Genomic DNA, 25,645 nt, shown 5'->3' on the forward strand with positions numbered 1-25,645 from the left:
ACAAGCCTGTCGGTAAGTAGGACGACTATTTTAGGAACTATGAATCGTGCTCGCAAAGAAATACCTGCTGAACTAAAAGCTACCAAACAAGCACTATTTTCAAGCTTAATCTTTGTAAATAGTGGCAAAACATTGACTTCTTATCAAGGGAAAAAAACCAAAATGTTTTAATTTTGAGCTCTGTTCACAAAAGTGTTAAAAAAGGTTACCAGAATCAATCCAGTAGGGGGTATTTAAGCAACGTATGTATGATACATACCGTTGTAGACAAAATCTTAAGATACACAATCTAGATTCGTAATTATATATTTCAAACAAAATATTTTTTAGTTTAATTCAAAATTATAATCGGTCAATCCATAATTTAATAAAGAGCATAATTAATGCTGAAGAATATTAAAGAAAAATGCTATATCAATCTAAAATATAATCAAAAATATATATAATTATAAACAATTGGTTGAAAGGGAAGTGAGGAAGTGATTATAAGCACCTTTTCTTAAGATAATCCATTGATATTATACAATAATTTTTTTGAATATCGAAACAGACTTCCTTTTTCCGATCATGGTTCTGTAATTTTAAAAAAATGGAATTTTAGTATTCGTTATTTTAAAAAATGCAAAAATTGAGGTCTGCTTTAACTCACACATCCTCATGCAACAAAATGTATGAAAACTCACCGATGGCGATAACCCTCTATTAAAATATAATTTTTAAATGCAGCAATGTATAAAAAAATATTGATTATAATATATCAATGATAATGTAATTTTATTAATTAACATATGAATTACCATCTTCAGTAAGATTTTTAGTTGCTCCTTGATTAACATTCTCATTTTTTTCTTCAAGAAGTGTCGTGTTAATTTTTTCAAGAATTTTATCAAAAGAAGCCGTACCCATATAGTCTGGACAACCCTTTTCCCAAGACAATCTGTTATCCTTTGGAGGTTCAACTATATGAACGTTTTGTGGTGCATTAAAGTATTGAATAGATGAGGATGAATCTTTGGCAAGAGATGGATTTTGAGTGGAAAAAGATCCAAGTAAGCTAACGTCCTAAAACGGAGTTTAAAAAAAAAATTAGAAAGGCTATAGAACAATAAATTGATGAAGTAAAATTATACGAAAATTTAAATATCTTCTGTTTTGATCACATGAAACAAACATTACTTGAGACGATGATGAATTATCCACATTCCGACCTTTTTCTTTTGATGAAGATATGGAAGAGGATAAAATGGGAGAACTAGGATGTGTAACACTAGCGGAATCATCCCATACATCTTGTTTTTTACTACTTATGACCGCAACAGTCTTATTGAGCGGTTCAGTCATTGAACTTATCGTATGGACGCATTGATTTGTTTTATATGAGGTAAAAAAGTAAGGAACTACTTGAGGAGGTTTGGCATTAGGGTACACATAAAGAGAGTTTAGCTGAAATTCAAAAGAAACACCAAGCATATGCTTCAAGTAATAATAAATCAAAAATGTTACACAATTAAGCAAAAATGAGAAACGTTGAATCAACGAACAGTCCGATTTTAAAAAATGAAACATCAACAAACAATCGTGTTAGATGGTGGCGTAAGATAATTTAAAGCAGTTTTTGATACATAATTGTTGCGATTAAATGTGCTCAACAAATTGACATTTCATATAATGTATCAACAAAAGCTATATAAACTCAATTATACTACAATTATTGGAGCCATTAAAGTAAATTAAATAGTACACACAGACACATGCGAATTAAATCACAACAAAGTCAAATGTCAAAAAAAAAAAAAAAATCATAAAAATAAAAGCAATCTAAGAGAAAATAAAACTCAAAAACACATACATGAGAAATAATGGGTTTAACATGGCTTTCATAGATGGACCACCATTTCTCAAGATGTTCATTGGCATGAGAATCTTCTACTCTAGAAATATGCCTCCCTGTTGATCCCTCAATACGTGCATCCCAAGGTTTCGACATGCCAATAAAATGAATAATTTTAACTGAATCACTAAATCTAGAATTACAAAAAATATATTTATGAATGAAAAATCGAATAGACTTCTTATAAAACAGTTTACTTTTTATATGCAGGAAGATAAGTATAAGTAGATGTGGCACACATGTTGTAAACAAAGGGCAAGTGTTTTTGAATGTCCTTTGTGGCCCAAGTATCAAAATAGCTGTTAAGAAGACCTTGATCACCACCATCAAAGGAGCCTTCGGTTTTGGCAAAACTGACTAAAGAGTTAAATCTTTCTAGAGAAGGTTTAAATACAAATACTCCAGAGTTAAAGCAATCCGGCCATCCAGCATCAGGAGCTGCAGAGAGTTCTTCGCGATCAAACAGTTCATCGCAAAATTGCATTACCTGTATTCAATATTAAATAGAGATTAATATGATTTCAATATAGTATAAAAATTATGAAATTATCGAAGAAAAAGTTTTCGTATAACTTTTTAACAGATAAATCATATTCATAAGATTTATGTGTCATTCATAATAATAAATACCCAAGGTCATTACTGCGATGAAAAACATTTGTAAGGCATCTGTTTATGCAAACTAACTGATGCAATTCAAAATTTGATACAAAAGATGTGATTATATATACATTATACATATAGTTTAGATTTCAAATATTCGATCAGTCAAAGAAGGGGAAATATATATAATTAAGCCGGTTAGTTACTTAAGTATGTATAAAGTAGAACAAGACCAAAATGATTTTTTCATTTTTTTTCCTTTAATGTGTCGGATGGAGTTGCACTAATTTAGTGTGAGTAAACATTATAGTAGATATTAGAATTACTCCATCTGACCATATATATAATCTGTGAATGAAAGATAAGTCATAGCAATGAAAAAATTGGTCAATCATAGCCTAAGACAACATTGAAAATTATTCTACCTATAGTAGAAACAGATAGATAAATAATATTCAAAAATAAAAATATTATATATAAATAGATAGATCTCAGCTTGGAACCCTTCCAGAATGTTTTAAGAGCATCACTTTTAAAGAATTAATGTCAATGAGAAATTTGCAAATACTCGTACATAAGAATAAGAGATGCAGAAATCGTTTTCATCTTATTTTTACACCCCATTAGTTTCTAATGCAATGCAACACGTTTTTGGTGTTTAGTGATAAATGCACATTAAAATTCAATCAATATACGTAACTAAAATAGGTTAACGAAAAAGTGTTTCATTTATTTAGTAATCGGTAAAAAAATATTGAAATATTTGGGTCGTATTTGAATTGCGTAGAATAATTAATATTATTCAAGGTCAGGAGATAAATCCTGGATTTGCATGATATTTACAAAAATGTTCCTAAGAGCTAGAAAGCTGAGGTTACATATGTAAATATGTATATGCTAATTCCCGCGACTTATTAAATTATTAATTTCATTTACCATTGTAAATGTAAATGAGAAATGATAATCAATTGTCTTCTTGAAATATACCCGTAATATATTGATTAAATAAGTTTATGTCATTTTTCAACTTGTAACACCAAGGCACAGCGACTTTTGCAAAGAGTTGCGGAGTACAAATTAATCAAAAAATTTAGTAATAAAATTTTATAATTAATCTATGTATCTCAATGGAGCATACTTTTCGAAAACAGGAATTGATTTTGCACGATAAATCCTCTAGTAAAAAAATTCTATTAAGATATTCAAATGGGCAAAGGAAAATAAATCAATGTGCAATTAGAGGACCACATTTTTGATATTCGAAAAAAGTAAAATCATTACTCTTAAAATGATACAATAAACTATGCACTTATAAAAAAATAGTTAAAAAGTTGTCAAGAAAGTGTGAAACAATTAATACATATGAATGTAATAATATAAAATATATTTTAAAAAGATACCGAGACATATTTCTTGCATGTGTATAATACGAGACTAGTTGTATTTACTTAGAAATTATATTAAAATAGTTTATCACGTCATAGACTCTTCTATAAATATACTTTGTTTAATGCAGTCTCATCTCCAATACATAATTTTTAATTATACTCATTTAATTAGATATTACTATTGAACCATAAATCCAAATTAGAATGCGTGATTATTTTACTATTATAACTGAACGGAAATTTTAAAATAGTCCAACTATTAAGTTCCTAATATTTTGCGCATATTTCAGTTTTTAATTTTTTAGAAAAGGATTTGAATAACAACGTCAATTTTTTAACGTTACATAATCAATTTACACGTTGAAAGTTTAGGAGAGACGGAATATTTTTTTCAAAAATTAGCTTCTCAACTTACAAAAGTATCGGCGTCAAGGAAAACACATTTCGAGTATTGTATAAGGCACCAGCAGTGAAGTTTCGTGAATGTAATCCCAAGTTCAGGTCGTTTGAGGAGTTCCAAATTCACAGCATCATAGCTGTCCATTTCTTCAACACATAGTACAGTGTCAAAGGTATCCTTCAAGGCCGTTCTACAAAACAAAAGAAAAAAAATCAAGACTCAAATGAATTGATAGAAAAAATAGCCTTTATTACCTCATAGTTTCGCTTTTAAGGGATTTCGTAACCAAGACTGCAAGTTTCTTTTTTGTTCCAACCATTTTTAGGGAATGTGCAAGGACTAAAGCCCCAATGGCGTAGGTTTCGTTCGTGGCCAGAGTAACCCATGCTTCTTCTCCATCTTGAAGCAAAGGAGTTGGATATTATTATTAACATTTGTTAATAAGATACTATAGAAATAAGAAACTCACCATTTTTTATTTCTTCTGTCATTTTGTACGTTCGTCTATTAGCTATTTTGTATCCCCCTTCTCTCCTGACCGGCTTCTCAGGCAAGACTGAATAATGTAAATTTATCAATATGAATATATTATTTAAAGAAATACAACGCAACACAATCGTTTTCTTTCTTTTTTATTCTTCCACTACCCATATTTCCACCCTCTGCGAAGAACTATTCAGTATATACGGAATAGCTAACTAGCTCTCTCCCATAAGCACAATATAGAAGGTCGTGTGCACATATAAGTTCTAATTCCCACCCTCGTTTCTGCAATATATTTTGCCAATGCCAAGGTCATCTTATTATAAAAAATGTATTTTCAACATCACTCTCAACAAATAGCAGTTAGTCACTTAAATTAGAAATAATTCTCTATTATGATGAAAATGGTTTCAGAGCTCTGTTACACTGACATGTATGGATTTTCCTTGTTTACAAGTGCCTACATTGATAAGACTTAGAAAGCTCGAATAAAAAGCGCACTCGTCTTGTGAAAGCACTCCTCTTCATACAACAGCTAAAGAAATTAAGAAAAAAAGAGTTACATCATTCATGACAATGAATTATTGATTGCTGACCATACCTTGATAATATTTCGATCACGCATAACATTAACTTCCACTCCTTCAAAGTTATAGTACTTATATATTGTAGCTTTAGTTCACAAGGCATGCGAGAGATAAAGAGAGAAAAGAGCAAAGGTCAGGCTCAAATCATGTGACAAATGATTTCATCATATTATTTCACTTTCCCATACACGATTATAACATTATTAACCAAGTTTTTAAAAATAACAGTTGTGTAAATGACGATCACTAGCTTCAAGATCGTTAGCCTCATGCAGAACAAAAATATAATCAGTGAAGAATTTAATATATATTATGTTGATGCATAATACAAATAAATAAAATAGCAGATCTGCTTTCTATGTTCTACCATCCTTTTGTCTTAAAAGCAAGTAAAGATGTTGATAAAATTTTTGATGATATTTACGGCAATAATTTATTTTTTCATTCACTAAAATTATAGCCTATTATCACACTTCTGCATTTAGTATTATTCAATAAAGATAGTTACAAAGTACATTTTTGTTTACATAGGTATAACATGGACATAAATAAGATATAATATCACAAAGAGATAATTAATCATTATAAAAAACTGACTGAATCTATATCTATGTATAACCAATTTAGTTTTTGGCCTTTTTGGCTCTTTTCTCCATAATCTTTGCATCTTCTGTTCCTTTTCTTTTCAATTTTCCTTCCATGATATCAACCCGGTTCTTTGCATTACTAATCATTGTTAAAGCATCAGGATCATCTGTAGAGGCCTCCAACTTATTATAAAATTCTTCCACCATCTCAGAGGTTTCTTCATGCTCAATCAATGCTCTAGCCATTTTGAGTACTGATCTCAGCATATTTTTACTCAGTGGATATTTAGTGCATAGCACACCCACAACAGTAAAGAGGATCTCCCTTCTCTTATATGAAAAGGACAAATTTTCAACTTCATACCTAGCAACACCAATTAATTTACCAATAAGTAGCATTGGATCCGTTGTTTTGGAGAAATAAATAAGAGCCACAGAGACCTTTTCAAATAAATCTTCGTCGCATATTGATAGATTTAATTTAAGAACTTCCATAAGATTTAATAAGATTTGGCGGAAGATTCCCTTATGACTTTCAATTGTAGATGTATCCATGACAGAAGGAACTTCACTCATAACACTTGATAACATTACAATTGCAGAACGTCTTAAAATACTTTTAGAGTTCATTATGTATTTATCCACGAGGGGTAAGAGCCATGTAAAAAATTCTGGAGATTTCTTCTTGCAAGTCCTATACACTGAAGTCAAATAGTCAACTTTGACATGTTCATATAATGTTCTAGTCAACGAGTCTAGTTTTGTATTGTCATCTTCAATGAAATTCTTCAAGTCCTCAGACACGTCTCTCACAATGTTGATTAATCGTTTATTTTCTGTTTTGGATATCTGAAGAATAGTTTTCGCACTGACAATTAAATGATCAGAATTAGAACCAGAGATCCAGGATTGTACAAGTTGGGATATTGTATTAATATCAGAGTCAGAGCATCTTAAGGAGTTAAAAACAGACCTAAGTGCATCAACACAAGACTTACTCTTTTCATCCGCTAAAATTTTAGCAGTCATTACAAATACACTTACTAAACTTATATTATTGTATTTAAATTTATCATCCCCCAAAATATCGGCAGCCATTTTAATTGCCCTTAAGCGACCTATGTATAAATTATAAATTGATTGATTAAGGTGTCATTAACGTACTAAGAATCTTACCATTTTCTCCTCCGTAATGGAACTGCTGAAGAAGAAATTTTATGGTCCAGTCACATGATTTTCCCGACTTCAAATAGTTCATTATAGCTGCGGCCAGAGTTTTTGTTAAATTCCCATCAGTTGTCTCAATAAAGTCTTTAGTTAATCTCTTCATGATACTTTCATTTAATGTAGATACTGAATCCCGTTTGATTACGGCTCCCAGAAGTTTGGTGGTTCTTGAACCGATAGATTTAGAGTCCAGAATGAACTGAAGGAAAAGTTTGATGCTATCTAAATCTTCATCTTTCAATTTACCTCCTTTCTCCAAAAAGACATTTAGAAATGACGAGGATAAATCTTGAAACTTGATTTTCTCTGGTTCTTTTGAGTATATACCTTCGACTATCAATGAACGTACAATAATACGAAATACATCATTCATAGGAACTAAGTCTCTAAATGACTCTGACATATGCACAAGTCGAGTAAAAATTGATACTGTTAAACTTATGACCTCTGTATCACGGATTTTATTGCATTTATCCAATATTAAAGGAACAAATGTAACAAAGTCACTTGAGTCTAAATTGGATACCCCATTTAAAATTCGTGATAGAATCAGGAGTGCAAATTCCACTAAAACAGTCGTTTGTCGGGATGTCAGATTAACCTCCTTTTCAGAAGAATTGAAGACTTTTTCGTTCAAAACCGCATGAACTATTGCTAAGAGGTCAAGAGTTTGAATACTTTCATTCACACAGAACCCATCCGAAATGTGCTTGAATAATTTTCGTAGATTTTCCAGAGCCTCAAAACTTTTAAATTCATAAAGGAATCCAGCGAATGGCTTAATAATATTCATAGATATGGATCTTGAGGCAAACTTGGACATGACTTCAACTAATGAATAACTTGATATTTTCTTGGCTTCTGGAGTTTTTGTACAAATTTTAGAAATCGATTTCTCTTCTTTTACGGATTCAAACAATTCAAGTCGCGTTAGTTTGAGTATAGTGGGAAGAAGTGAATCCAAATTGCCAGACTTAAAATTTTCTGAACAAAATATTATCATACTTTTGATAGAGTAAATAAGTACATGAAGTTCATAACCACGTTTTAAAGAAGATTCTAAAATACTGATAATGTATGCCAAATAGTTATGGCCAAGGAGATGAGCTATACTATTAAGGGTAGATCTAATTCGGTCCCTCGTGGTGAATTCCCTCATTCGTAATCCTTTGGCCAATTTTACAATAATTCTGGAAATATACTCATCCGTGGATTTTGATTTACTAACTTGAAGTAGTTTAATAATTGGGAGATACAAGACCTCATGGCTCGAATTCTCATATCCTTGATGGTTGGTAGAATCAATTATAACAAATATCTTAGAAAGAAGAAAATCTAAAGACTGAGACTCAAAATGAAAAGAGTCAATAACTCGTGCTATTAGTTTAATCCTTTGTTTTCTAAAAGCCGAAGAATTAGTTCCTTCAATGGATTTGTCCATACTCAAATAGTGCATAAGTATTTTCTTGTACCGATTGAAGTCACATCTTTTGGCTAGAGCTCCTATTAGATCCATAGCACTCTCAATAAGCTCAGAATACTTTGTGGTTTTTTCATTAAATAGAACAGAAGCACAAAGGGGGTAAATGTATTCAAATATAACCCGAGTATATCCATCATCTTGACTCAAGTCTTCCTCTAATTCAACTATTTTATTCGCCATTTTCTTTAGCGCCCTTGACCTTCGAATGCTTTGAAGATGCTTCATATTTGAATAGAAATCTTCATCAGGATCATGAATGTTGGTTAAATTAGATAGAATTTTTAGATCCTCAAAAGAGTCAGAGTAGTGCTTAATGAGAAATTGAAGAAGAGTTATCATTTCTGTAGTTGTCTCACTTGTTGATTTTCTATTGTTAAGGACTGAAACAATCTCAGGCAAGACATGCTCTGTTATAAGATCGACTTCTTTATGTTGAAGAAGTCCTATGATACAGTTAGAACCCATTCGCCTGTTAGCAAACTCAGATCTTTTCACTTCGGCCAAGGCATTATAAAATATAAATATCTTTAGAGAAGATGAGGCTCCACTTATAATTTTTTCGTAGTTTTGGCATATATCATAAGCAATATCGTAGCCCTTGAATTCTTTTTTGTCAGATAAAAGTGAATAGACAGTTTCAATATATCTCGACTTCTGATTAGGATCCTGAATTTTAGAAATCAACTTAAAAACACTAGTAGATAACTGATCCCTCTTCGAATTATCTAATTTCTTTAGGGTCATTAGTATTATTTTAATACATTCGCTTTGAAGTTCTATAGAACTAAAACGAACTCTCGAGGCCACATTATCACAGAACTTATCCAATTCTTCTTTGTTAAGCTGATAGTTTGGGAAAATTATCGTAAGTGCTCTCAATGCATCCAATCTCAGATTAATGTCCTCTATATTTGCTTTTAAGTTGATTGAACTTATAATTGGAAGGGCTAGTCTAGCATTTAAAAGAGGGGAATTGTTGGAAGCAAGAATTTTTACGGATTCCCCAAAACCCTCCTCTTCTTGCACAACTAAATGGCGAAGTACGTGGCAAAGAACATTCAAATTTAACCTATAAAAATCTGATCCATCATATTTTTTTTTATCATCAAAATCTTTCAAAATATAATCCAAAAGTGAAGAATCTTCAGAGGTTTTTATAATAACCCATTCTAATGAATTTTCTACAAGTGCCTTAAAAAAGAATTAGCGCATTTTTAGAAAGAACTCTTCGCTCATAAATATCGATAAACAGTGGAAGAATGCAAGTCTTCATGAATTTTTTTTGTCTCAAAAGGCCATAGATATTGATTTCTCAAAGTCTTAATTAACTTAGTGTAAACTTCGATGGCTTTGTATCGATCTTTTGATTTTTTAGAATCCTTGTTAATGTATGGAAGATTTACTTCAACAGTAGAAATTGCCCTCTTTGCTAAATTATCAGAGATTGAAAGATATTGACGCCCAATTAGAAGTATATCAAAGTTAAGCTCCCAATAATGAGTCGTGTCTATGTCGTCAAGGATATCGTTGAAAATATTATCAAAGTCTTTAAATTTAGAAATAATCTCCAATATAGTTTTACGATTACTCACTTGACTTGTATGTTTCAGATAACGCGTTTCTTTTAGCAAACCAGAGATAAACTTGTTAGTTATCCATGATACTGATGAATAAACTTCATTTTCTTCGTTGAACTTTTGAACAAAATCCCTCAAACTGGTCTTCCAGCCTTTTTTGTCTGTCAAGGCATTTAGAACATCCCTCTGATTTTGATTAATGCACTTGTTTTCTGATACCAAAATAAAATCTAATGCCATCTTCCGATTCTCTAAAAATGGATCCGAAAGTAAATTTTGAACAATAAATGCTCTTAAATCAACGTATCGGTATACTGAACGTAGATTAGACATTTTAGAGAAAATTTTCAAATGATGATTCAAGGATTTTGAGACGTTTTTGATCGCCTTAAAATACTTAGTTTCCGTCTTTTCTAGACTAAACTCTTCCATATTCTCACTTTCATTAACTTTAACTGAGTCAATTGCCATGACTTCAATGTCTTGACCATTCTCTATACAATTTAAGACATCTAAATTGCCATTTTCTTCATTTCCATCCATATTTTTTTCTTCTAATTCTTCATTCACATCGTCTTTACGCTTTCGATTAAATTCATTAATTAAAAAGATATCAAGGAAATTTGAAACAAAGTTTCTATTCCATTTCTGTAATTGCGTTCCAGGAAGTGATTCACACATTTTCAAAAGAAGATTTCTAAAGTTGACATAGTCCACATTATCCCCACAATCATCACTAGTTATATTTTGATATGCACTACTTAATATCTCAAAATATATCTTCCAAAATAAAGATTGATCTGACGAATTTTTCGGGAAAGATAAAATCAATTGAGCAATTGGTTCCCACAAAAGTGAGAAATTTAACATAAGATTAGAGCAGAGTACTCTTATTCTTACCTCTTCAAGAACAGATGATGACCTTAGAGTGTTTCCCTCATCATCAGGTCTCTTCTCAAGATAACTAAGCAAACGGATTCGCTCCTTATAATTACTTAAATCAATTTTAATCCGTTCTGCTTCAAGAGCATGTTTCATTATTGTGTTTTCCTCTTCGTTGGATTTAAGAGCAGCAAGAGAATTAAGAACACAGTGCCGAATCTTAGGCTGACCAGATGATAAATGAGGGACCAGAACATCAAATATTTCTTTAGCAGAAAGAAAGTTCTCTATGTTTGACGTGCATATTAGATTTAAATTCTGAAAGGGATATATCGCTGCTTTGGAGCTTTGAACTAATTTTAATAATTTATCCACTAATTTTAAATCTTCTGATAACTTTAAAAATTCAGATTTTGACATTAAGTCATGCAGAATATGCAAAACAAAATAGGACATCTCATCATCCTTAAAATCAAGTTCCACTAATAATCTTAATTTCTTTATAATGATTTTCTTATTCAAGGGTCTAACGCCCAAAAGAGCTTTAAGTGCACTTTCTCTTGTTTTTAAATCATCTATTAGTCTAATTATTCGATTGGGAAATGTATTAAGAGAGTTGGGTTGATCAGTAGAAAATTCGACGATTTTATATTGTGGTAGATTTGAATCTTGATCTGAATATGTTCCAGCAATTAAATTTCCCAAGGGTTCGACATAGGGCATAATATCTTCATCCATTTGAGTGCAACCACAAGCTTCAATAAATAAAGGCATTAATAGGTAATTGAACTTTTCATCATCAACGGATAAATGGGAAATAATTTGAGGTCTTTTCTTCAAAATATCTCTAACAAAATTCTTTAAATCGAATCTTTGAATTTTGTGTTCAGGTAAAGCGACTAAACTTGTGATAATAAGAGATCCTATTTCATACCCTTCATTAAATAATTCATCTGGTAGTCCATTTCTTAAAATTTTAGATATATAACCTCCAGGAATAAACTTTGCTTTCTTCCTCATAATCAATTTATTCAAAGAACGAGAAAATTTGCAAGGATCTGACATAAAAGCCGTGATAGTTAGTTTAACCAATGGTTCAAACTCTATTACAGAGGGATCCGAATTGATAATAAAATCATGCAATTCCTCTAGAATTACTGAATCGTTGATGGACTCAAGATAATTAGACCAAGCTTTCTCAGCACCAGTGAAAAAATTGGACCCGAAGTTTTTGATAGCACGACCCAGAACTTTAACAATCCCATCAACACACTCTGTTTTTAGAATAGAATGGAGTACTTCATCCCGATTAAATTTGTTCTTTCGGAGAATAGGAGCGAAAACCACAGAAATGAAGTCAATGACATAGTCGGGATATTTATTCGAGTCAAAAAGGTATATAAGTTTATCAGAGAGCTGCATTGTGGTGAGAGAAGAATTTTTTAACAATTCTTTGACGATACTCAGAAGAGATTGAAAGATGATCTGTAAATAAATTTAAGTATTTGAAGTATTTCATCGATTACTTTTTAATATAATATTTTGAAGCTTCATACCTGAACCACAGAGGCATCTGTTCGTTGACTCAAAGACGATTCAAACACTTTCATAAAGCCATCAAAATAGACTTCAATTTCCTTAGTTAGAGAAACATCTGCAAAGAATCCCACGGATATGTTATAGAGAGACCCCAGATCCGATGTCTCTTGTTTCTCTAAGCACTGAATAAGGGTTTGGTAAATGGATTCTCGGTTGTAGAGGAATATGGCGAGTGAATTGGAGCACTCTGTCAAATTTCTCATTCCTTTTTTCTTTTTTCCAGAATGGTTCCTAAAAGTGAAAACATCTTTTGTGAACTCTTGAAAGCTCCCAGAAAAATTTTCTTCTTGGGCCTCCCTAAGACGACGGAAAAATTCGGATTCATGGATCTCCAAGTCCGGATTTTGAGTCGCTGCTCCCTTGAGATTTAACTCAGAAACCTGAGAATAGAATCCACTCCATTTTGTTACAGTGTCTTTGAGTTTCAGTGGCTCCGAAGAGGTCCTCAATTTTCTTTTTTGAGGAAAAACCCTCCGTTTCTTTTTGCACTTGGATGCAATCGTCATTCCCTCTCCTATTAAAATCTTAATCTATCTAATTAAATATCTCTAGATCTTGAAGCAACGAATAAAATAAATATAAATATGATCATAAACATTGACCGCACGTGGACTTGTTGTTATTTGCTTAGTGTTTACTTAATCGATGTTACCAACTGTTGTTACCTTGTGTATTTTGTTGCAGCTGTCGAATCCTTCTTTTCCATTAATAAATCATGCCTATTTCATAATTCATTATTTTTGATAAATAAAAAAAGTAATCAGTCATTTAATACTTTTGTTGCATTTCCAAAATAACAGGAATAAAATTTATTGTTGATCCCTCGTTGTTTATATAATATATATATATTGGCCATTTTATTATAGAAATAGCCAAAATTTATTCATGGAAATAATATAATTGCTACTCTTTTAATAAAATATTACTAAGCAATATGCAGTATCGAATAAAATACTATGTAGATTCTGATAATATGTAATTTATTTATTAAATTGTGCAGATATAATATAACAGTAATAATCGGGGAGTTTATAACAGATAAATGGCAGTTGGTATGATTTACTTATTTGGCTAGTACCACATGATTTCAGGCCTTTTTTCTGATTATTTTTGGAGGAAGTGTTGCGTGATACAATAAAGGTAACCATTAGACATCTGTGGCTACACAACACAAACGTAAGCCTAACGGTGTGTGCATCATAACATTTGTATCCCTTGACGAAATATTGTCAATTTATATCAACATACTACACTTTCAGTACCCAAAATTGATTGTCACAATACAAGAATAAGAAACAGATGGGTTACTTTTTTAGGACAATATCGAGGATAATATTAGTCTTAAATCAACTTAAGGTTCTAAGATATGGCTAAAATTGTAAGGTATCTTGGCATCTTGACTCATTTGAAAACACAGTCTATGGTTTACTCAAATATGTCTGTAACTGTATGTAAATATTAAATAAGTAAAAACTCGGGATTTTCTCCTTTTCTTGATTTTTTTTCGGTTGTCTTGTTGTTAACACTACACATATTTAACTATGTAGCATGCAACTAAAATTGAAACAAAGGGTTAGATCCGGACTAAGACACTTAAACATGAGTTTGGATTAAGATTGCTATATGTCGAGCCATTGAAGGATTAAAACCAAGAGAGGAAAATAAATTTCGTTAAAGAAAATAAGTTCCAGTAGCTTTAGTCATGGGTATGAATCATAACCGTTGTTTCATAAATTATGATAAAAAACCCAGACGTACCATTAGAATCACTTGACTACTCCAATTATTATCGAACAATTTTTCGATAATCAACGATTTCCTAGTTTTCCGTTCATATACATATATACAACCAGTTGAAGCTGAACATTCATTGTATATATATATTAAAACTACGGTACTTTTTTTACTATATAATTGACTGAAGGACTCTTTATTTATTTAGTAACCATTCCTCTTTGTAAGCTTAAAGGAAATGCGCTCTCGTGAGGGTACTATGACCTTTTTATTGCGGTTTAGACTTGATACAAAAATATATATCTCTCTAATAATACACAACTATAATTCTTATCTTAAGACTAAATAAGCTTGACTTACCATCTTCCCTTTAAAGATTTGCTTCCACTTGGATCCAACTACAAAAATAAAATTTATACAAAAAGTACATAAGATTATCATTTAAAAAAATACACACTTCCACCATCACAACAATGCAAAACTTTAGATAAAAAAAGGTGTGGGAAAAGAAATGAGGTGAATGGACAGGAAGGTTTAAGAATAATATATCAAAAAATTATCAAGGAATAATTATTTAGAAAAATGAATGATTGTGTGATCAGAAGGACACATCATAGCATAATAACACACTATTCAATAATGAGATAATAATTATAAAAAAAAATTCTAAAAATAAAACAACAACTATTTTTAGCAAAGTAAAATGCAATTCAAGAAACAAATCATCACGGCTCCCTCTCTCTCTCTCTGTTGACTTTTTGAACCTAAGAATGAGAAAAAAAATTATCTATATTAGTAATGCAATATATACTTTTTAAAGGTGAATTGACCCATGGTGAATACTACATAGAATTAGTAGTAGTGGTCTCCTCTCTGAAATAAATTACTTCTATGATTAGAAAAATACTAATTTGGATATAAAAAATAACAACATAGAAGTGTACATTTGAAAAAAGAATTAATTAAAGCATTTAACAAAAATTATCCAGAATTTAAAATTACATTCTTAAGTAATAACACATTGATAATTAATTATCTATCACTATCTTAAATCCTATCATATCAAATCCTTGTTATAAAAGAAATCAAAACAAATAATTGTTCATAACATATTGAGTAAAAAAATACAGGAACAATGAGATACACATTTGATACCACATATAAATCTATCTTATTATCCAGGCTCAAAGCTTGGAAATATATATGTAAAAACCATCAAATGGGATACAGAAAATTAACAGTTTATTAAATGATAATAAAAAATACGTTTATGTATCAAAATCAAACAACCAATACGCGCCTCCTGGTCCTCTCAAATTATTTAAGTTAAAAGGTTTCTGGTTTAAAAAAAAAAAGAAGAAAGTTTGATGCTAAAATTGTCTCAAAATTCATAATAATACTTTAAAAGTCAATCTATGAAGTGATCATATGTTGTCATAAACATGATGGATAGCTTTTGAGTGTATGATACAAAATATTTTTAAAAAAATATCATAAAAAAACATGTTCAAAAGTTCCTATGATATAACAGATATAAAGTGCAACAAAATGAGCTATAAAATCAATAAGGAAAATGATGCTGATTTTAATAAAAAAACCTTTAGCATAAAAATGAATAGTTAAACAAAAATACCAACTAAATAATAATAATAATTTGTATAGGAAACAAGCAATGGTCCAACAATTCAATAAGAACCAAACATAAAAAAATAAGAGTTTACATCAAATGTAAGAATATTATCTAAAATGTTGACTACATATTTTTTTTTCTTTCATTCTTTCAAAACAACTCCTATAAATAAATAATTATAGAACTAATCAACAAAAAGAAAAAGGATGATTAACTTATCTTAAATGTAAATAAACAAAATTAAAGACAAGAGATAAGAAATGAAATAAAAATATATAGAAAGAAAAGAAATGAGAAAATGATTACCCATCATAGGGTTGCTAATGTTCTCATTTCAACTCTTTGCAAGATGAAATAAACAAAAAATATATACATATATATATATAATTAAGATTGATTTTCTATGCCTTAAGAGTTATGTTAAGTTAAATTAAGTTACGATTCAGTAAACAAATTATCTTTCAGGCGTGTAATCTCAATCTTACACAATCATAATATATACATATATATTAAAACACATTTTTAACCAAGTTTTAGAATGTATGACAAATTAAGATACATATTATAGTTAGAAGTTTTACACTAAAACCATCAATATTTTTCGAAAAATCAATCTCCCCTTTATAGTTTCCCCCACAAAGAAAATATGGATGCAATGTATTTCAAACATACATATACAGATATAGGTGATAGTACTTTATTTGATATACAATATAATGAAATTGACGCGAGTCAGAACGCGTAACTCAAAATAACGAAAAATTAATAATACAATTCAGACACGTATTATATTGTATAAACAAAAAACTAATAGAAGTAATCCATGTATTTTAATTAAAATAGTCGAATCTTCCCACATATAAAGCAATTTCTTTTTCCTTGGTTGAGTAAATAACGGAGGTTGAAGGATGTAGAGATGATGTCTTCTTATGTCCATGATTTGGGAAGTGTAAATTCAGATAAGGTAGTTTACTCGCAGAGATGTACCGAGATGTATTTTATCAAACACTTGCTTCATTGGAAAAAAAAATGTTGAAGAACTATATACAAAATAGGGCACGAGAAAAAATATATATAAGGGAATGATCTTAAAATTTTGAACGCTTAATGTCGAGATCTTTCGCGATCCTTTTCTCTTTCTGAAGATCTACGAGATTCTCCTCTTCCTCTATCTCCTGTATCACCGCTTCTATGATCCCTTTCCATATCTCGACCGGATCCACCACTCCTTTCTTTATAACGATCGTCATAATACTTGTCCTCCCTGTATCTATCCCTCTCTCTACTTCTGGATCTTTCTTTGTAGTACTCTCTATCCCGAGATCTATCTCGATAATCCCTCTCCCTTGAGTATGAGCGTCTTCTTCCACTACTAATTCCTGAGTTATGGTGACGGTGATGATGATGATGTGAAGGCCTTTCACGAGATCTACTCCTCTCCCTTCTTGATGCACCGTAACTTTTATTTTCAATTCCATGAAGGGTGTCTTGCAAAGAGCTGATAAGGATTTTACACCTATCATCAGACGCCACTTTACTTTGCTTAATGAGACTTATAGCTGTAACCAATGTTTCGATAGCAGAGGCATACTCTTGATTGGCAGCATCTTGCACTGCCCTTGCAATAGCGCTACTTGACACGGTTCTATTCCGTGACATAATTTCCTCAAATTCTATCTCCGACAAGCCATGATGAGCAGGCGGTGCTGGATAAGCGGTGTGATGAGGAGGAGGCTGTTGCGTTGGTGGAAAAAATGCTGGATTGACATGGGGTGCTGGAATAGGAGGAGGTGGGCCTCTAGGTGGTGGAATTGCAACCATTAATGATGAGGAAACTGCTTGTGGAGGAGGAGCTCGTAGGTTGGGAGGGGGAGGTAAGCGATTGGGAGTAGGTGGAGGAGGACGTTGATAGAGGGGGGTAGGAGGAAAGGGCGGCCGCACATTTCGCATCAGAAGACGAGGAGAATTTGTCTGTTGTGGAGGAATCGGGGGAGGCTTAGGGGGGGCCGTCCCATTGTTGGGGGGAGCTTGCGGCGTGGGCCTCGTTTTGGACTGAGCTTCAAATTGGTGAAGAGCCTGCTTTGTAGCGTACGTCACCACGGGGGCCTGTCCGTGAAGTTCCTGCAACACACATTCAAGACAACAAATTAGATTTATTAGATTGGACAAGGGGAGAAGAAACTCAAGCCTTACCTTTTTGGGCAATTTCTCCAAAAGAATCCGAGCCGAGGCTTCACTTCCCAGAGAGACGGCGCAAAATCCCTTGGATTGCCCATTAGCTCGGTTCTCGTAGAACTTCACTTCAATAAAATCAGGGACAATACTGCTCACTGCATCTGCCACATCCGCATCCGTTGTCCACCAAGTCAAGTTGCCCACATAGACTTGGTATTTCCTCCCAGGAATGTTGACCGACCCACCCGTGTGGTTACCGATCTTATTCAGAGAGCCCAGGGACGCCTCTTCCTTCATACTCGGCTTCAGACCTTCCTTGGAGGTCAGGACATCATCATAGAGATCCCCAGGAGGACCAGACTCACTTCCTTCCATTGAAGAACTTGGAAACTCATTCTCGACATCCGCATACAGATCGATATCATCCGGCTCCATCTTCGTCATTCAATTCACAAATCCACTACTTCAAACTCTCCTCTTCACTATTCAACTCAGTCACACACAAGTCTTTTTTCTTGCCTTACTAGCTGCCATCCAGCGCGCCCTCTCCACTCTGCCCTCTTTCTTCTCTTCCTACGCCTACACACACTCTCACAAACTTCTTCTTCCTATTACCCAGCCTTCTCTGCCTTCTTCTCCTCTTTCTCAAACAGCCTGTGCCTGCCTATACTCACTAATCAATGAAATAAATGCATTTCAACATGGCGTTTCTATTTCCCTCTTGTTTCCCCCTTTTTTCTCTTTTTTTCTCAGCATTCAATTAGCAACAAATAACTGTGGCAACATTTTTGTACTTGCTCGTAAATGAAGGCGTTTCAGACAGAATTACCAACCAGATTATATTATTTCTTAATATTTTTATATATTAGTTTGTTGGTTGGTATTGATGGCCACTGTTGTCATTTTACCTACATATAACGATCACGTGGAAAGCTAATTACGACAACATTATTTGTACAAGTGCCAGATACTTACATTTGTACAAAAGTAATAATTAGGTACCAATGCAAATTATGAGCCCTCAGTTTTATTTAAAAAATGGTAAGACTTGATGGTTATTTAATATTATATAGTGATAATAATCATTATTACAGACAAATATAATGTGTATTTCATGATTTAAAAATGTCTTTCAGATTCAGTATATGCTACTCTTCAGTCGTCAGGGGAAACTCCGTCTCCAGAAGTATTTTACTGCCCAAAGTGAAAAAAGCAAGAAAAAACTGAGTCGGGAATTGATTAATAACATCTTGTCTCGGAAGCCAAAGATGTCCTCCTTTTTGGAGTGGAAAGATCTTAAAATTGTTTACAAAAGGTAATCAATTATTTGGACTAGCTATAAGGAATGCGATGTAAAGATGTGTTACATAACTCATATTGGGCTCAAGTTGCCATTTGCTAGTTATTTAAAACTAACAGAGTCGCGTGTGGATCTAACTTAATTGCTATGGTGGCCCATGTTTTAATACGTTGCCATGAAACAGTTTCGAAAATGACTTATATCCTATTGTATTAACAGATGAATTTTTTTAAATCTTATTTCAATTCTTCCTTTTGACAACTCTTCAAAATATTTTTGACATTTTGAGTTTTGAGGGTATACAAGTTAATAGTTACTACCATCAGAAATGCCCCCGTCCGCAATTTTATGCGGGTTCAATGCTAAAGTGTATTAAGTCACTTTTTGAAGTTAATATTCTATTATAAATATCCACATTTGACAAACGCCTACTACGAGAAAATATTCAATCCATTTTGTAAAAATCTTCGTTACAATAGTTGTTCAAGACAAACCAAGATACTTTGCAATATTTAATACATATAAGCAGAGGATTAATCGAATTATAACTATTATGATGTATTTTTTGGGAGCACCTTTGATTCATTTTTTTACTCTGTTTTTCGACTTTGCTCTATTACGTAATTAAGGATCAAGTTATTTTAATATTTCATTTTATATTTTGATTTGGGTTTGAAGATACTATCAATGCTCACCTCAGAAGATATGTTCATTCTATAGTCACCTATTTATTTTTGTTTTTTAATTTATAGGATATTATAGGTGTACCTATGACTAAATTAACCACTTTTAATCAAACATTTTTATTTCAACAGGTATGCTAGTCTTTATTTTTGTTGTGCCATTGAGGAAGAAGACAATGAACTTGTCGTTTTAGAGATTATTCATCGTTATGTTGAGCTTTTAGACAAATACTTTGGAAGTGTTTGTGAATTGGATATAATATTTAATTTTGAAAAAGCATATTTTATGCTGGATGAGCTTCTACTTGGAGGAGAAATTCAAGAAACCTCAAAAAAGAACGTTTTAAAAGCCATCTCCGCCCAAGATTGTCTACAAGAGGTAAATATTATTAGATACATAACTATTATTAAGATGTAATTGGACCAAATATTTCTTTATTGTTGTAGGAAGAAACCCCACAAGGATTTTTCGAAGACTCTGGATTGGGTTAATTTGGGAAATATACGTTCCTTCACAATCATTTCTTTCTTCGAATCTATGCCAAACAGTAATCTCAATTGATATTTTAACAATCGTATCTATTTTAAGACTATCCGTGCCAAAGATCATTATTGACAACTATGATGCGTTAATAAATTATGATAAGAAATATATAAACCTTGAATTTTAATAACTGAGCACTTAATCTTTCAAACGAAAATAAATGAAAATATTTTTATCTCATCTAACTATTCTCTACAAATGGTATATTATAAAAAAAGACCTTAGCTCACGTAATCAATATATGTTCTATTTTTTATATTTCTCTATTTTGGAAACAATTTAGTTGAAATATCGTATTTTAATTTGTGGAATTATCATTCAGTGTTTTAATAATCAAAATTACATTAAATACTTTTTTTTGAATGTTTTATTAGAAACTACTTAATAAAAATTTATTTTATACTCTACTTTGTGTAATTTTAATTTTGATTACGCTTGTATGTATTTGTTGATATGTCAATGGTTTTATCGTTTGAATTCTTAAATAAATATATTCATACTTTGATGTATAGATACTTAATAAAGTAAAGTTAATAAATTGCATTCCTTATATTTTATGAAGAAAATGCATTTCAACATTTTTTTCATTTGCAATGGCGGGGAGTTAATGAAGAATTATTAGAATTAAATTAATATTAACATTATACAACGAAATCCAAGTCTTGGAGCGCCCGCTGGCTGAACCCCACATTTAATATTGTTATGTAAGCCATAAAACACAAAAATGACCATAACAACCTTCAACCGTCAAGGGTTTGTACTTGAAAGGTTCGTAAAAAAAATTGGAGGTGAAAAAACTAGATATATGGAAATATAAGTTAAAATTAATTGATAAAAAACATTACAACACATGAAAGATAAATTTTTATAAAGTTATCTTGATTACAATTCCAAAGAAATGTATATAATCATACAAAAATCGAGTGAAATAAAAGATTTTATTTGGAAGCTCATATATTTTTTTAAATTGCTTTATATTATTACTTAACTAAAGAATATAACTTATATTAAAACTTAAAAAGATTTGCTCTATAAAAAGATAAATTTTGATTGTTTTTCTCAATTTAACTTTAAATTTTCTTATAGAATACTTAATAAATAAGGTTGCAAAATTAAATATGATTAAGTCTGATAGGTCAGGGATTCCCTACCTTTTCTTAGTAATGTACCACTTGTAAAATATTTATTTAACCCAAGTACCCCCTTACCAGCAAAAACCATTTTTAGCTTTTGTAACAGGGATGTCCACTGGATTATATATATCTTTTTTTTGTTTTATTTTTTTTGCTTGGTCTTTGGATTTTTTTTAAAAGAAATTCCAAAATTAAATTTTTTGGAGAAAAATTTAAAAATCCATAGCTATTCACAGCAAATTAGATTAAATTTTTTAATTTTTTTGAAAAATGAATTTTTTAGTAATTAACAAAAATTTCTTAATATGGGGGAAGACTACAGCCTCTCCAGCCCTGGAGACGCCCCTGAGTTATGTACCACTTATAAAAAAATTCTTTCAAAATCTCAAGAACCCCCCTGGAGTGCCTCCAAGTATCCTAAGGGACACACATACCCCCATTTGAGAACCACTGTATTAGGTGACTTAATCTCTAATTAATACTTATCAAATATATTAGATGTGAAGCATATTTAAAGACACGGCTTGTTTTTAAAATTGATTTTTCATTGTTTTCAGTAGTGAAAGATAGCTAAGATACTATACTTATAGCTTCAGGATTCCTATAATGACTGTTAAGTTTAAGGTGATGGGACAGAAGTGCTGTTCCCCCGGATGCCGTCAAGGTTATGACGGGGCCCCCAAGAATCCTAAGATCTTATATCATAGTTTTCAAGTTTCAATGTGCCTCCTAATCTGGATCTTGAATTCAAATGAGAGAGGGCTGTTCCAAGACAAAAAGTGGACCTCAATGTGCCTGACTGCAGAAACTTTCTTGCAACGAAACACACATGTCTAGCTGTAGTAGATCTTGCCGAGTACTTAGTGATCAAAGAAGAGGATAACTTCGTATACATCATGCTTACAATGTTCCAGTCTGATAAGGTCGAGGAAAGGTTTGGCTGGTATAGACAGCTTAAGGGAGCAATCTATTATATTAGTGTTCGACAAATTCTAGAGGCAGAAAAGAAGATTAGGATCAAATCTCTAGTGAAATTTAATAAGATGACCATATTACAGGTCAAAGATGTGTTGGCAGATCTTGACGTAACAATATGGGATACCATTTTTACAGATTGGCAGCCTTCAGATGTTGAGACAATGCCCATTATAGTAGAAAACAATGCATTGTTTTTGTTGTGGGATATATTCTCTCAAGTAGAAAGTCAAATGTGCGTCATGCAGATCATTTTTAGCTGTTGACGATTATCCACTTGCCACTGGCATTAGGGTTGTGGTGGAATCTAACTATGTATCCTTGCTTAATTTGTAGTGGGGGATTACAGCCCTTCTAACCCTCCCCTGCGGACGCCTCTGTATTGTACATGTAATTATAATAATTACAAACGGGAGTGATTGTTTTTCTTGAGAAAACCAGAGTCGAAATTAAATGTTCTAAGCCTCTTTTTTTTTTAAATATATGATCGTTTTTGTTTTTTTTAAATAATTTCACTTTATAGACAATAAATAAATGCGGGCCCCTTTTTTAGAAAATGTCTATCCTTTTTATTTATGTTTTTTTTTATTTTTAAATATATTTTTAAAGGTAAATATAAATTTGGAAAAAAAAAAAAATAACATAGCCAGTCAAGAGCGAGGCCTAGATCAGGGGTTCCCAAACTTTTCAGCCTGCGACCCCCAAAAAATAACGGTGCCAGAGACTGGCGACCCCCAACAACACTGGAGGTGGATTATAATGTTGCGCACAGCCACGCGCACATGCACTATGCGTGCGTGCGTGCTTGTGCGTGTCTGTTCTCCCAGACAGCGCGCGCACACACAGGCCACGGGGCCCCGCTCACTCGACCAGAGGAAATAGGGTTGCGATTTGAGACGCACACAGTGAGATCAGAGCTCGTTCACGTGAAGCAGCCGATCAGTGACTGACTGCTTCTTAACAGTTGAAACAGTGAAAACACAGAGTCTCTCTGGTCACAGCTGCTCAGAGATCAGCGCCGCAGCTTCTTGAACAGAGCAGAAGCTACTGGTGGTTTGTACCGAGTTTCTGTGTCCGCCTCCAGTCCGACCTGCTCTCACGTTTAGTTTTAATATTTCGTCAACTAAAATATATCTTTTTAAGCTATTAGGCTGCAGCTATAAAATTTATATTACGGTGAAATATCCCTACAGTAAAATAGTTTTAGGTGAAATTTATCGAGCACGCCTTTTGAATTAATGCTTTATAGAAATCTGTCCATACTTTTCTATAAAGTTTCGAGTTTAATTAAAGTCGAATTTTCGGTTGAAATATTTTTGATAATACTCATTTTTAGATATTCAGTCAATAATTACATTTGTCTCATAATTCGTCATTAATCTATAAAATTTGTTATTAATAAAATTAATTATTTAAGTTTGTCTTTAGGTATTTAAATTTAAAGTCTTGTTGCTGTACAAAAGTGCAAATTTATTTCAGGGTAATATTTGCATGTATAATTTAAATTTTTTTTGTTTAAGTTTGATTTTATTTAAACAATACATAATAGATTAAAGATTTCTCTCGATTTTGATCTATAAGAAGCAAAGGATCTTAGATTAGTAATTTTGTTACTTCTTCCCCTGTAATGCGGCTTTTCTTCTTTATAATTGAATATCCTAATCAATCAACTTGTAATGTGATAACGCCGAATGCTACTCTTAAAAGATTCAATATTCATTATTGTAGCAAATTTATCGTAGCTTTATCACTGCAGGGTTGATTTCTTTGGTTTGATAATGATACAAAATGTTTAATTTATGGGATTGATTATTTTCTAACATTTCCGAGTTTTCAATTTCATTAATTCAATATAACTGAGGAAGATTTTGTTAATTAATGAACCTTTTGTAAAATGACTACAAAACTTTACAGTATTCATTTATACATACATAAAAATAGACAGAAACTTAAATAATTAATTTACTAATCTTTTTTGAATATGCTTTTGAAATTATATTATTTAAAAAATATAAATATCTTAAAATTAAATCAATAAGTATTTACAAATGTAATAAAAATTGCAATGAAACCAGACTTAAGCTAAATTATTTAGTCATAGTTCTAAATGTAAATGGACGATATGTGGTGCATCAACATATAAACAAACATGAACAAAAATTAGTGATGGGACGATTAAAAAAATCACGATGCCGATTCAAATGCGATTTTAGTAAAAAGCCCCGATGTCAATTCCGATTCTTTACTATTTTTTATAAAGTTAAGAAATACCATTTTGCTATCAGGGGCGTCCACAGGGTTATACTTTTTTTTTTTTTTGGGGGCGGGGGGGGCTGAGGGTTTGGATTGAAAAATGAAAACTTTTTTCGAAAACAATTTGAAAAATTAAATTTTTGGAAAAATAATCCAAATATTATATTTTTTAGCAAAAAAAAACTCGAATACACAATTTAATATGTAAAACTTTTTCAAAAATTCACAATTATTAAAAAAATTAAATTTTTGGAAATGATTTTTTTTTTAAATTTTAATATATATGTTTTTTTTCAAAAAATTAAAATAAAAAAAAAACCCTCCCAAGATGTCATCTCCAAAATCAAAGTTTAAATTGAAGGGAAGGATATATTTGTAGGTGTCATTAAACGTTAGGAAACATGCCTAAAAGCATCATATTACTATTTCAAGCACTTCGTAGTAATCAGGAATATTTAGATAGCATCCATCAAAAGATACCTTCTGTCATTAATGTGACGGAGATTATTAA

General features: G+C 31.7%; 5 protein-coding genes and 1 long non-coding RNA gene across 9 annotated transcripts; 1 reads left to right on the forward strand and 5 right to left on the reverse strand.

Moving 5' to 3' along the window:
* Positions 1 to 290: 290 nt before the first annotated feature.
* Gyg (glycogenin 1) lies at positions 291 to 5,743 on the reverse strand. 4 transcript variants are annotated; one of them, XM_040710146.2, is made up of 9 exons: positions 5,367 to 5,743; positions 4,752 to 5,300; positions 4,537 to 4,681; positions 4,298 to 4,472; positions 2,089 to 2,378; positions 1,850 to 2,024; positions 1,177 to 1,443; positions 798 to 1,062; positions 291 to 573 (listed from the first exon to the last, which is right to left on the reverse strand). In XM_040710146.2, exons 2-9 carry the CDS (start codon positions 4,771 to 4,773, stop codon positions 566 to 568), a joined length of 1,347 nt encoding a protein of 448 aa, XP_040566080.1. In that variant the 5' UTR covers positions 4,774 to 5,300; positions 5,367 to 5,743; the 3' UTR covers positions 291 to 565. The 4 variants fall into 4 exon arrangements, with proteins under 4 accessions (XP_040566080.1, XP_071744027.1, XP_040566082.1 ...); XM_071887926.1 differs by having other exon boundaries at positions 291 to 699; XM_040710148.2 differs by lacking the exon at positions 1,177 to 1,443.
* A 16-nt stretch (positions 5,744 to 5,759) lies between these two features.
* On the reverse strand, positions 5,760 to 12,118 carry LOC121115959 (uncharacterized). Its single transcript, XM_040710144.2, has 2 exons — positions 7,116 to 12,118; positions 5,760 to 7,057 (listed from the first exon to the last, which is right to left on the reverse strand). The coding sequence occupies exons 1-2, from the start codon at positions 9,391 to 9,393 to the stop codon at positions 5,976 to 5,978; spliced, it is 3,360 nt and encodes a 1,119-aa protein (XP_040566078.1). The 5' UTR covers positions 9,394 to 12,118; the 3' UTR covers positions 5,760 to 5,975.
* LOC121115958 (uncharacterized) lies at positions 9,763 to 15,962 on the reverse strand. The gene is made up of 2 exons (XM_040710143.2): positions 12,665 to 15,962; positions 9,763 to 12,593 (listed from the first exon to the last, which is right to left on the reverse strand). The coding sequence occupies exons 1-2, from the start codon at positions 13,211 to 13,213 to the stop codon at positions 9,882 to 9,884; spliced, it is 3,261 nt and encodes a 1,086-aa protein (XP_040566077.1). The 5' UTR covers positions 13,214 to 15,962; the 3' UTR covers positions 9,763 to 9,881.
* A 792-nt stretch (positions 15,963 to 16,754) lies between these two features.
* Positions 16,755 to 18,833, reverse strand: Cpsf6 (cleavage and polyadenylation specificity factor subunit 6). Its single transcript, XM_040710149.2, has 2 exons — positions 18,265 to 18,833; positions 16,755 to 18,192 (listed from the first exon to the last, which is right to left on the reverse strand). The coding sequence occupies exons 1-2, from the start codon at positions 18,688 to 18,690 to the stop codon at positions 17,176 to 17,178; spliced, it is 1,443 nt and encodes a 480-aa protein (XP_040566083.1). The 5' UTR covers positions 18,691 to 18,833; the 3' UTR covers positions 16,755 to 17,175.
* Positions 18,834 to 19,113: 280 nt separating this feature from the next.
* AP-1sigma (AP-1 complex subunit sigma-2) lies at positions 19,114 to 21,311 on the forward strand. Its single transcript, XM_040710151.2, has 4 exons — positions 19,114 to 19,287; positions 19,383 to 19,561; positions 20,362 to 20,608; positions 20,677 to 21,311. Exons 1-4 carry the CDS (start codon positions 19,285 to 19,287, stop codon positions 20,719 to 20,721), a joined length of 474 nt encoding a protein of 157 aa, XP_040566085.1. The 5' UTR covers positions 19,114 to 19,284; the 3' UTR covers positions 20,722 to 21,311.
* Positions 20,108 to 23,118, reverse strand: LOC121116463 (uncharacterized). The gene is made up of 2 exons (XR_005863867.2): positions 22,963 to 23,118; positions 20,108 to 22,898 (listed from the first exon to the last, which is right to left on the reverse strand). It is a non-coding gene; the product is annotated as an uncharacterized lncRNA (long non-coding RNA).
* Positions 23,119 to 25,645: the final 2,527 nt, after the last annotated feature.

This window comes from Lepeophtheirus salmonis, chromosome 4, assembly GCF_016086655.4.
Source record: "Lepeophtheirus salmonis chromosome 4, UVic_Lsal_1.4, whole genome shotgun sequence".
NCBI classification, from domain to species: domain Eukaryota; kingdom Metazoa; phylum Arthropoda; class Copepoda; order Siphonostomatoida; family Caligidae; genus Lepeophtheirus; species Lepeophtheirus salmonis.